This window comes from Ovis canadensis, chromosome 16, assembly GCF_042477335.2.
Source record: "Ovis canadensis isolate MfBH-ARS-UI-01 breed Bighorn chromosome 16, ARS-UI_OviCan_v2, whole genome shotgun sequence".
In the NCBI taxonomy this organism is placed as follows: Eukaryota; Metazoa; Chordata; class Mammalia; order Artiodactyla; family Bovidae; genus Ovis; species Ovis canadensis.
In genome coordinates, this window is record NC_091260.1 from 49,195,432 (window position 1) to 49,208,302 (window position 12,871).

A 12,871-nucleotide genomic window follows, 5' to 3' on the forward strand; every position below is an offset into this window, starting at 1 on the left:
GAGTTTCTCACTTCACTCACAGACAGATGGTCAGCTCAAGTGAAAGTGTCCCTGCCCCCATGGGTTTGGGTTGCAGTGGCTTTTCATGCTCTTAGTAACAGAAAGAAAAGAGACTTTTATTGGTTGCCTGCTGTATGCCAGGCATTATTCTAGAGAATGTGCATGGAAATTTCTGAGAGCTTCAAAACAGCTCTGAGAGCTAAGTCATGATATGGGATTTCACAGTTAGAGAAACTCAGGTTCAGAGTGGTTCAAATAATAAATCCAGATAACCCAGCTGCTAACTGGTAGAGGTGGAATTGAACATGGTGCTGACTGGCAGTACAAGCCGTGACCCTGGAGGCGACTAGCATTTAGACTCACTTAAAAATGATATGTGACAAGTTTGGGTAACCAGGTGTTTAAAAATAGTATAGAGATCAGTAATAATCTTTTTTTTAATTTTTATTTTTACTTTATTTTGCTTTACAATACTTTATTGGTTTTGCCATACCTTAACATGAATCAGCCATGGGTGTACATGAGTTCCCAATCCTGAACCCCCTGAAAGCTGTGGTACATATACACAATGGAGTATTACTCAGCCATTAAAAAGAATACATTTGAATCAGTTCTAATGAGGTGGATGAAACTGGAGCCTATTATACAGAGTGAAGTAAGCCAGAAAGAAAAACACCAATACAGTATACTAACACATATATATAGAATTTAGAAAGATGGGAATGATAACCCTGTATGCGAGACAGCAAAAGAGACACAGATGTATAGAACGGACTTTTGGACTCTGTGGGAGAGGGAGAGGGTGGAATGATTTGAGAGAATGGCATTGAAACATGTATACTATCATGTAAGAAACAAATCGCCAGTCTATGTTCGATACAGGATACAATAATAATCTTCTTCACTTGCAAAACAGGTCGTTTTGACACAAAGGTTAAGAATATTACTGACATATCCCAGAAGACACTGAGGATTGCTGATCTTCAAGGTAAAACAAGTTACCACCTGGTCTTGCGAGCCTACACAGGTGGAGGAATGGGCCCAGAGAGGAGCATGTTTGTGGTGACAAAGGAGAACTGTGAGTTAAATGTTGTGATTGAGTTGCTTTCCATACGCAAGGGCATTGGTTTTCTAGTGACATTTGTTTGTACAGAAACCCCCTCTTTGAATTTCACATTTTGTTATACTTTTAAAGTAGGTGGAGGGCAGTGTTGAAAGGCCTGAAATGACTTCATATTTATTCTTACTAGTTATCTGAACCTATTGTCTAATGCATACTTGAGAAATTAAGGGATTGAGGATATATCTGAAGTTTCGAGTTCTAAATTCATGTTAAACTTACAGTCAACTGGTTTAAAATTTTTTGCCCGAAATATTCTGAGATTTTTAACATATCCTGGGAAGAATGTAAGAAACAGCCTTAAAAAAGTGTAAAGCACAACGCTTATAAATTTGAGACGGAAAGTAGAGGAGATAGACTTGATCAGTTGGTCAACAGCGAAGAACTTTCATTGATCACAGGCTTGTTCTCTAGCCCTGGGTTGAAGGTCATACATGCCTTTAAATAAAGGAGGGCCATGTGGAGTTAGCTCTCACCTGGGGGTGATTTTGCCTCCTAGGGACACTTGGCATTGTGTGGTGCCGTTTTGATTGTGCTCCTGGTATCTGGTGGTTAGAGGCTGAAGGATGCTGTTAATCTCCCAGTGCATGGAACAGCCTCTTCCCCACCAGCACGTCAAAGAAATATCTGCCCTAAAATGTTAGGAGTGCCGAAGTAGGGAAACCCTGCTCTAAAGAACTTATGTGCTAGTATAGAATTACAGTACTTTTTAAGGTTATGTTTTAATAATTTTTCAGTTTCTCTGGAGCAGTTAGGATTTTTTCTTCAAATAATCTACTGACGTAAATGTCTTATGAATTTATTGAATTCATATATAAAAATGATGATTTTAACCTCTGCAATGTTCTCTTTTCAGCTGAGGGTTTGATTATTGCCATTCTCATCCCAGTGGCAGTGGCTGTCATCATTGGAGTGGTAACAAGTATCCTTTGCTATCGGAAACGAGAATGGTAATGATTGACTCTCACTGTTTTGTTCTTAAGGGCATGATTGATTAGTTCATGTGTTGAGAGTCTGGCACAACTTGCAACTGGACAAAATAACAGGTACACCTTTTTGGTGGAAACTAGGTAATACATATTTATATTGGTCAGAATTAATGTTGGAGATAATATTAGACAAGAACATGGCATATTATTTACAGGTTTTAAAACTTAACACAGGAAAAGTGTAAATTTTACCTACTATGCACAGGGAGGTCTGGCAGGCTGCAGTCCATGAGGTCACAGAAAGTTAGACATGACTGAGCATGCACAAAAGCATATTTACTAATTAAAGTAGTAGCCATTGTACTAAAAGAAATATATTTACAGGCATAAATACGTCAGTAGCTATACGCAGGGTTGAATGTAGTTTAATGATTGAGCTCTCCCTTGTCCTGGTGATCTATTTAGAAAATCTGGTCATTTATTTAACAGATGTGAATGGCCCTCCCATGTGAAGGGAGGTACAGTGGTAGACTAAATAAGTATGATCCTTATGGAATAGTGGGGAGGGTGGACTTGAACCCATAATCATTTAATAAATACACGTGGAGAAGTGTGAGTGGGTGCTGGAAAGAGCACGGGCGTGTGAGAGAACAGTGGGGAAACGTGTCTCTGTGGGTGGTCAGGTTTCCCTGTGGAGGTCCCTGGAACGGAAAGAGGAGAGGATGTGCCAGGCAGAGAGAAAGGCTTCTCTGAGGGCCGCAGATTGGAAAGAGCTTGATCTTCTGGAGAGCAGTGTGTGTTTGGATGCAGTGACCGCGTGAGTGGTGTGAGCTGAGGTGAGCGGGCTGAGCAAATCGCGCCTCGTGCTCAGCCAGCAGGAGCTGTCCTGGGCTGGGCTTCGGGCAAACGGCTGTCTTCATTTGGTCCTCACTGGCCTTCAAAATGCCATCATTCATGGTAAAGAAGAGAATGTGTTCTAGCAATCCTGGCTTATAAATCAGTATAGTAACAGTTTAAAACTATAGAATACCCTGTTTGATAACCACATTCTCATTACCAAAAATCACATTTTTAAGACAGTTTCCATTCAAAAAAAATATAAGGAGATAGATTGGAAATTAGAGCATTTTGGACATACATTGACAACATTTTTTTTTCCTATAGGAATTTCAAACGATAAAAAAAAATTTTAACAGCTGTAACTATGATAGGGCACTAAGCAAATTTCGTTTTTGTGTTTAGTTTTTGCTTAAGATTAATAGCCTTCCTTTTTCTGATAGTCCAGGAAAAGTCTTTTTTGAGTAGTAGAGAATGGAAAATGCAAATATGTTCTCAAGTAGTTAATGGTACTGAATCCAGTCTGCAGTATGAACATTTTGGTTATATGAGTAATGCCTGTATCTTTTGACTTGACAGCACAGTCAGCATCTTAACTCTTTTCTTTCCATTTTCATTAGATACATAAGATATTATAGTTCTAGAAACAGAAGCACTATTTGTAGTTTTTGGATAGGAACCTCTGAATGCATTGTATGAAAGCTCTAGCAACCGATCAAACTGAAAATGATTTTCCCTTTTTATCTCATGTGTTCATTAGCATATTCATATAAAACGTCAAAATAAACCTGATAACTTACTAACTCGTTGTCTAACTGATAATCCTTTAATTATTAAATGTATTTAATCTTTATTTAAAGGATTAAAGAAACCTTCTATCCTGATATTCCAAATCCAGAAAATTGTAAAGCTTTACAGTTTCAAAAGAGTGTCTGTGAGGTAATCCTTCATTTTCTTACATTTACCTTTGAAGTACTGACTTCCTTTTTTTAGTCTTTTGTGAAAAGTTTTTAACATGCCAGTGTCATGAACAGTAAAATGTACTAAGAAAACAGCAGTGCTTGACCATCTGCTGAACTTGCAAAATTATTAATTTTAAATTGTTTGTGCATGCTCTTTTTTCTTTTCACTGCTATGAAGAACAAGGAAGACACTGATATGTAGAAAAAAGTAGCTTTGCTCTAGGATGAGTAGTAGAGATGCAATTTTATAAGCATCTGTGAAAAATATATAAAATAATGCTTCTTTTTGTAGAAGGAGCATCGCAGCAGCTTTTCATGGTATCCCTAATCCCTATTTTAAAATTTACTCCTAGGGAAACAGTGCTCTTAAAACATTGGAAATGAATCCTTGTACCCCAAATAACGTCGAGGTTCTGGAAACTCGGTCAGTGGCTCCCAAAATAGAAGATACAGAAATAATTTCTCCGGTGGCTGAGCGTCCAGAAGATCGCTCTGACGCAGAACCCGAGAACCACGTGGTTGTGTCCTATTGCCCACCGGTCATCGAGGAAGAGCTAGCGAACCCAGGAGCAGAAGGCGGCGGGGGCTCACAAGTCATCTACATTGACATCCAGTCCATGTACCAGCCTCAGGCAAAACCAGAGGGGGAGCTGGACAGTGACCCTGTAGGGGGAGCAGGCTATAAGCCGCAGATGCACCTCCCCATTACTTCCACTGTAGACGACCTGGATGCAGATGATGACTTAGATAAAACTGCAGGTTACAGACCTCAGGCAAACGTAAATACTTGGAACTTGGTATCTCCAGACTCACCTCGGTCCACAGACAGCAACAGTGAGATTGTGTCTTTTGGAAGTCCATGCTCCATTAACTCCCGACAATTTTTGATTCCACCTAAAGATGAAGATTCTCCTAAATCAAGTGGAGGAGGATGGTCCTTTACAAACTTTTTTCAGAGCAAACCAAATGATTAAGTGTCCCCGTTACTTCAGTCCACCATCTCAATAAGCCCCCATTGCTGGAGCTGCCACATCAACCGAAGGCACCTTGGAGGGATCCTGTGAAGTGTTGCTAGTGGGGTGAACTTCACTCTCACAAGTTACACTAAAAAGTGTTAATGTGCTTTTCATACAGTCTCAAAGCCACAGTACAGTAACTCAGAAATTGGATCCACACAACTCACAATTTGGAGCTATTTGGGATTCGAGCCAAAGAATTCTCACACTACTCTGCCTTCAAGAAGTTTTTCAAGAACAAGCAGTGCCAGGCCCATTCATGCAAAACAAACCCTGCAGCAGCTATATTCTGCTCTGTCGTTCATCTGGTTTTCTCACACACATAATTTATGGAATTGCACGCAGATTTGCAGGCAGGGGGGTAAAATGTCAAAGTAACAGGTGATGTTACTTGCCTGACATTTGCTCCATTCCAGGTGAAAACCAAGCACAGATTTGGAAACTTTTGACATTATTCTTTATCCACAGCATTTAAGAAAATTAATATAATTTTTAATGTAGCAGCAGCTATTTAGTGTTTTGTTTGATAAAGTATGCTGATTTCTGTGCCTACTGTATAATGGTTATCAAACAGTTTTCTCAGGGGTACAAACTTGGAAAACGAGCGTGAAACTGACCAGCCAAAATCAGAATCATGTCTCCTTGCTTTGGTAGGCGTTTTACGTTGTTCCATTATTTTTTAGTGTTTGTGCTAGCTTCCCTTATTAGGTTGCCCTAATATTTAAAAGTAAATTTCTAAGACTGTAGATTTTTTTTAATTGTGTTTTTTTATGACAGTGTCAGTTTTATAAATGTATGAGCAAATTCAATATTATTCATAAACACAGGATTCCAGTGACTTACTATTTGAGACGACTACTAAGCAATATCTGGCAGCATCAGCTGTCTGTATAGGTGGGATTGGCCTCAGTTCCTCCTGAGAAGACCACGCTTTGAGCCCTGGTTGCCTGGGCAGCGTGAGCATCTCTGACACCTGCTAACAGGTGTTCTTTCTCATCGCACATCTTAGCAGTTCCTTCCTCTTCATCAGTCCAAACTAGTTGTTTCAGTCCTCAAACTTTTCAATATAAAACTAAAAAAGATAATGCTTCCTAACAGGGACAGTTGCTCAAGGGCTCTTTCATATAGAATGTCATTACAGAGGATTTGAATCCATGGGCATACCTGTATTAAAGGTGCTCTGGGAGATGTCTAGAGTGGGGTCCTCACAGCATTCTCTGTCCACCCCTGATCTTCACAAGTGATGTCTGGAATGAGTGTGGTTCTTGGAGAAGCAGATTGAAGAACTAAAAACTGTATCTTATATTTTCCCTGCCCTCAGGTTGTCTTGTGTATTTTATCTTTTGACAGTTAAGGCCAGAGTACCTGAAAATTTGGAAGATCTGAAGAAGTCACGATAAGTCCCTTTTTATTTATCATTTGAGATTCTGTAGTGTATGTGCACATAATGAATCAGGTTTTTTTCTTTTCTAGCCCATGATGTATCATTATAAAAACCATGTTGTAGAAAAAAGCCTCAACAAGGGACAAAAATCTACTTAGGTAGTACTCTGCTTTATGAATCCTGATTTTAATCGCTAGGATTCAATTAAATCCCAGAGCTTCCTGGTAGATGAACATGTGGAGTGAAATGCAATTAATTATGTATACACATAGTACAGTAAAACCACATAATAGCTCATAGGTATTTTCAACAATGAAAGTTGTATCAAACCAGAGTCACCTCTAAACAGTTTGCTCTGTCCTGTTATTTCTGCTGTTGGGCTCCTTCCCTTTGCTTCCACCCCAGACACTGAGCCGTGGAGCTGCTTTCTCTCCCTGTGGAAGCTTGTTGTGACCACACCCTTCTTTCCCCCAGTTCATGCCTCTTTTCTGGTCAAAACTCACCAGTCCTGTGCCTCATCTCTTTAGGATAAGTGTTTAGGCCTCTAAAGTGTCTCTAGGCCAAGGTAGAAGTTTATTGATCTTCACTCCACTAACCTGAGATAATGGAAAAAGGCCGGAAGAGATTGTTTTGATTTCCATCATGTGTGTTGCAGCTGCTACCATCTACCTACATAACAACTCCTTTGTTCGGCTCATGGTGCATTTCACCGGGGCTCTCAAGTCCTCTCACTCCGTCCAAGGCTTCATAGCTTGTTCTGTATGAAGATTCAGAGAGCAGCTCACCTCTCCCCTGCCCCTGGGAATCCACACACAGGATCGCTGGATTAATGAGCAGCAGAATGTCTCTCTGTTAAGTCTGGGCAGGCTCCTTATTACTTGTGACAGGCTTAGAAGAATGTGGCTTAGGTCTGAGGTCAGAACAGATTTCTCCATCTTTCCCCTGTTGAAGACTGCCAGACCTGAGCTGCAGGTGGGAAGTGATTACCACCCAGCCTCTGGGCACCTGGGCACAGGGAGAGGGGAAGAAGACACCCTCTGTCCCATATCCGGTTGTCTGTGTCACTGCAGACCCTGGTAGATGCTCAGTGCCAGGACCCTGCACATGGCTGAGAGGTGGTCTAATAAGACCTTGCTCTGTGCAGTCAGATTAGCTCCTCTTCTGAGGGAGGGCTTCCCTCCAGCCCTTCCTGATTGGGAAACCCACCTTTCCTGCCAGAGTTTCCAGTTAAGCCCAATCATTGGTTAGAAAATTCTAAATGTCTGAAATATATCCCAGTATGTCTTGATTAGTGCCATGTAAAGGATACATTTTCACATGTCCTCCAAGCCAGCAAACCAAACTTCCCTTGTGAGGAATGGAGATTCTGATGGTCATTGTGACTATATTTCTCTTAATGAGTGGCCATCTGAAATAATATTTAACATAAAAATATTCTTGGAAGACTTAGCCAGGCTTTTGACACTAGATAGGCCTTATAAATTGCATATTGCATGGACTAGCATCCATATACAATTGAAGTCTTCAGTGTGCTAAACCTGTAGGAGCCTGAGTTTGACATTGTGGCCCAGGTATCTGGATAGTTGGGTGTTTATGTGCTTCAGTGATAGAGGTGCTCCAGCCCTGCAGTTTACACAGAGTGGCAGCCATTCCCAGAAAAATTTAAAGGCAGAAGTTTCAGCCTCATTTTCCATACCAGCATTGCTTTCACGGCTCATGGATCTGAAGGATTGCATTCAGAACATCTAGTCCTTTTGCACTCTCAGAAACTGTGGTAAAAGTCACTTTCTTAAACCTTCATGCAACTTGTATTCTTATTGGAAATTAGTCCTGTAATTTCTTAGTTGTGTTCATACTGTCCATATTTAAAGAACATCACAGTCCTTTTTTGTACTTGAATAATTAGATGTAGTTTAGTGAAGGAGACATGTGAATGTTTTCTTCCGAAAGGAATTTGGAATCAGTTTTAGCGATAGTTTGAAATAAAAGTGCTCCCTAACCTGTTAATATCCAGAAAATATTATCTCAAATTTTTCTACTGCTCAGGCACATAATCTGATAAAAATTTTTTTTTCTATTTAAGGTAATTTTTACTGTTTTCTGTTCTGAACCATGTTAAAATTTGTGTATCTTTTATAACATACATTTCCCCCCTTATTTTGAAAGTATAAAATTGGGCATCTCAAAAGTGAAATGTGGGATCATTAGTTAATCACTACGACTAGGCACATAATGGAAATTCAGTCAGGTTTTTTATTGACTGAGTCCCATCCCAGAATGTGTTGATTCAACAGAGTTCTCCTGCAGGATGGTGCATGCCAAGATCTAGCGTGTATAGATCTGAGACCATTGGCTCCCAGACTCAGATCTACTGTAGAAGTGACTCCACAGGTTGAGTGAAAACTTGGGTCTCACACAGATACCTTATTCTAATCTAATTTTAAATATTCACAGTAACTTTTATATGATGGGTTTACAATGCGGGACATGTTTGTACCAACCAATTAAGTTGGTTCTAGCAAATCAACACATTGATGTGTGAGTTTTACTGATTAGAATAAGCACTCATTCTCCTGATAAAAGCGTTTATTTTAAACTGATACTTCCTGCTAAAACAAAGTTTCATGGTACCATGGCCATTTTACTTTTTATATCCAGAAGAAAATCTTTGACAAAAGAAAATGATTTGTGGCTAAACTTACTGGCAATGTAGCTTTTAGTCATGACCTTAGAATATCATTGGAAATGACTTGTTTTGAATTTGGTCTATTTATACCTCCGTGGATTATGTGCCAAGGCTATTAATATTTAAACCTCTTACTTCAATTAGGTGGTGAGATTCTTATTCCTTTTCAGTTAGTACTTTTTTGTCTTTTAACTATTACATGATCATATTCATGCTGATTTTAACACAAATGAACTATCTTTAATTCTGGTAATAGATTAAAGAACAACATTCTGTTAATTGAGATGTCAGACTCTGTTGTATATGGTAAAGTTTCATGGGATGTGATTTGAATATATCCAAATCCTTATAATTATGATACTGGATTGTAATGGAATTCTATTATTTTTAATCATGAATAGCATTTCTTTCTCCCTACATTAAGAATGTTAATATTTTGGATTATAAATCATGTTATCAAGAGAATTTACATGTGTGAGACAAATTCTAACTGTGGGACATTTTTGTGAAAATTAAAAGTAGTATTTTTAGAGAGAAACCCTCTGAATGTTTTTTTAATGTGCAAGTGTGTAGTTGAAGAAATACAGAAACAATAAATTTGAAAGCTTTTAAATAAGTAAACTGTCACTGATTGAATATTAACCAAATAGAAAAAGTAATTTTTGGTTGCTGTAACTGAATACCCAAAAACTTAAAAGATGAGTTGGGGAAAAAAATGAATGCTCAATTAATAAGGAATTAATTTTTATTAATGCATATATCATCTAAAATTGCCTTTGCAGTAGCCAATCAGAACTTTAAAAAATTTTCTAACAATATAGACCTTACACTGCACAGAATCCAAAAATAATTTGTATACCTGATTGAATTTCACTTGTGTATTGAATTTCTTTGTACATTACTATTTTTTCCTAAGCATTCTAGTGGTATATTATAAAAGATCAAAAGATTTCTAGGTGGTAAAGCAATTTTATTTACAAAACATGGACAAGTTAACTGTTAGGTTTAACCTTAGCATTAGTATTTTTGTAGTTGATTATAGAAAATAATACTGAATAATTCTCATAAAAATTTTTTTCAAATCTCCTCAGTTTGATTTTCGATACTTTTCCCCATTATTTATGATATATCCTTCAATTCCAATTTTTCCCTCCAGCATAATGTTTCAGAAAAATGTGACTGTTATGAATAAAACAAAAAAGAAACCCTCTTCCACTCATGGTTGTGGAAGGGTAGATATTCCTGGGATTGGGATTTATCCAATTATTTCCTCCAAAAGGGACAAGGCTTTTTTTTTTTTTACATTTCAATTCAGAATTGCTTGAAAAAATTTGGCCTGGATAGAGAGACATCCTCAGTTTGAGATGGTGCCACCTTAAAGTATGTCCAAAGGTAGAGTTGTTTTAAAGTGCTCATCTTTGCTCATAGAAGTGTGTTCCCTTTCCTTCTCTTTTGTCAGCCAGCTACAAGTCAGAGGTCCTTACAATGCTAGACAGTCACCATTTTTTACTTTCAAAATTGCATTACAGTGAATTACTGTTTACAAAATACACATACTGTGAACAGATATAGGTTTTTGTCTTTTATAAGGTTGTTTGTAGAATGAGTGTTTTTTTAAAGGGGATGTTATATGTTAAATATTTTCAGTTTTTTATAAATACTAGTTAACTGTTTACTAATTTTTGTTTGGTCAGGTGTGTGCAAATGTAGCTGAAAGATAGGGAGAAACTGCAAATCCAAAACTGTTTAATTTCTTGAAATGTTACCACTACAGACTTTTTTTTTTTTTTATCCTGAATGATCAGTTGTGATGTTCTGCACCTAAAAATTGTGCTTAATCATGTCTGGAAACATTTAAATACACATATGCAGGAAGCAAACTCTATAGATTGCAGTATATTTGTGTGTTTCAGTCTGGTTCACAGAATTTCGAGTTTAACATGGAATAAAATCATTCCATTTACAGAGATAACAACTGAAGTATTTTCTGCCTTAATGAAAATTTGGAAATTATGTTGCTGTTAAAAGGAAAAATTTGGACATTTTATATCATTGTATAATTTCAGAATTTAGTGTCCATATCTTTTGGGAAACATGGTCATAGCAAGAACATAGAATTATAAGTAACCTATTACTAAGACACTTAAATATAAAACTAGTATGCTTGGCTGTTAACTCTAAAGATGTTACTTATGTCTGTTTTTAAAACATGCATGTATTTAACAATTTTATCATAGTATTGTCATGGAAAAAATAAATATATTTTCTTACACTGACAGATTTGGGCATTATTTAGGATGGGGGGAGGGATGGTTTCCTCCTATTTTAAGCACTTGAGAGAAATGGTTTCTGCTTTGTTGTTAACACTTTTGGTTCTGTCTCAAAAATTACAGTGGCTGTGAAGCAATCACATAGGGCTATGACTAAATTTTTAATATTTTAATATATTGCTATGTCATTGATAAAACCTTCCATATATTCCACTAAATCTACATTCTATTTACCAAAGAAGTTAACTATAAAAACAAGTAATGGGGAACCAGTATTTTAAAACAAAGAATAAATACTGGTCCTTAAAGTATGGCTTTTAATTTATTTCCTCTGGGAATAACCTAAACATTTCTGGAGATTCTAAAAATATATCAAAACTTTATTGTCAAGTTTTTGAATTTGGAAATATAGTCATTGATTCAGCAAAACCCCAATAATTTTGAAGTATGAAGTGATCTTAAATGGAATTTCAAAAGGGGGTAAAATGAAGTCTTTAGCATTATGCCGCCTCTGCTGACCCAGAGTAACAACTGATGTATTATGAATGGGCCTGTATTTAACCTGAAGAAACTGTTGATCAATTTTAAATTAACTGTGAAACACATGTTAGTGTTTAAGTACTAGAAGAGCTCATACATGTGGTCTGTCCTTTAGGGAGACCTCAGTGCATATCTGGTTTCCCAGATGGTGAGTTCTTGAGCCAAAATGTATAGCCCAATCAACCCCGAAAACTTTTAAAAGGGTCAGTAAGAGTCGAATGATGTCATTATTAGGGGAAAACAACATATAAATGTATGAAAAAGCATTATTTTCATATGTAGCATTAGGCATCACACTAAAACGTTAGCTTACAAACTCACATTCATTTCAAAGGGCCTGTGTAAGAATTCGTTTTCAACGGCCTATAAATTTGATCTATTACCCTTCCCCTGGAGTGACTAACAGTAAAATTGAATTAAAAGCATTATTCAGTCTGTAAGAACCAGTGATGCTGAAGTAACGAGATGTCTTGAACTGATCTGGGATTAAACCCAAGATGATTTTTATCCCAGAGTGATTACTTTCAGGTTAAAGAAACAAAAGTTGTTAAGGATGATTGTGATAGAAACTGTTAAGTGGGAATTATGTTAAAATGAGTACAACTGCCATGTATGGGGGGGCTTCCCTGGGGGTGCAGTGGTAAAGAATTCGCCTGCCAATGCAGGAGATGCAAGAGTTGCAGATTCGATTCCTGGGTCTGAAAGGTCCCCTGGAGGAAGAAATAGCAAGCCGCTCCTGTATTCTTGCCTGGAGAATCCCATGGACAGAGGAGCCTGGCAGGCACAGTCCATGGGATTGCAAAGAGTCAAACACAACTGAACACACACACATGCCCTGAATGGAGCTCAAAATTATGTCCCTAAATGTTTGAAAGATGAGAAAGAACTTCAAGTCTCAGTTCAGTTCAGTCGCTCTGTCGTCTGACTCGCTGCGACCCCATGGGCCCCAGCACACCAGGCCTCCCTGTCCATCACCAACTCCTGGAGCTTACTCAGACTCCTGTCCATTGAGTCAGTGATGCCATCCAACCATCTCATCTTGTGTCGTCCCTTTCTCCCGCCTTCTATCTTTCCCAGCATCAGGGCCTTTTCAAATGAGTCAGTTCTTCACATTAGCTGGCCAAAGT

General features: G+C 37.9%; 1 protein-coding gene across 1 annotated transcript in view; it reads left to right on the top strand.

Moving 5' to 3' along the window:
- LIFR (LIF receptor subunit alpha) overlaps nucleotides 1-10,139 on the top strand; it is a 77,552-nt gene extending 67,413 nt beyond the window's left edge. The window contains exons 17-20 of the mRNA XM_069556154.1: nucleotides 917-1,078; nucleotides 1,977-2,070; nucleotides 3,747-3,825; nucleotides 4,202-10,139. Of these exons, the coding sequence (XP_069412255.1) occupies nucleotides 917-1,078; nucleotides 1,977-2,070; nucleotides 3,747-3,825; nucleotides 4,202-4,822 (956 nt within the window). The 3' untranslated portion in view covers nucleotides 4,823-10,139. The remainder of the gene's footprint in view (nucleotides 1-916; nucleotides 1,079-1,976; nucleotides 2,071-3,746; nucleotides 3,826-4,201) is intronic.
- Nucleotides 10,140-12,871: the final 2,732 nt, after the last annotated feature.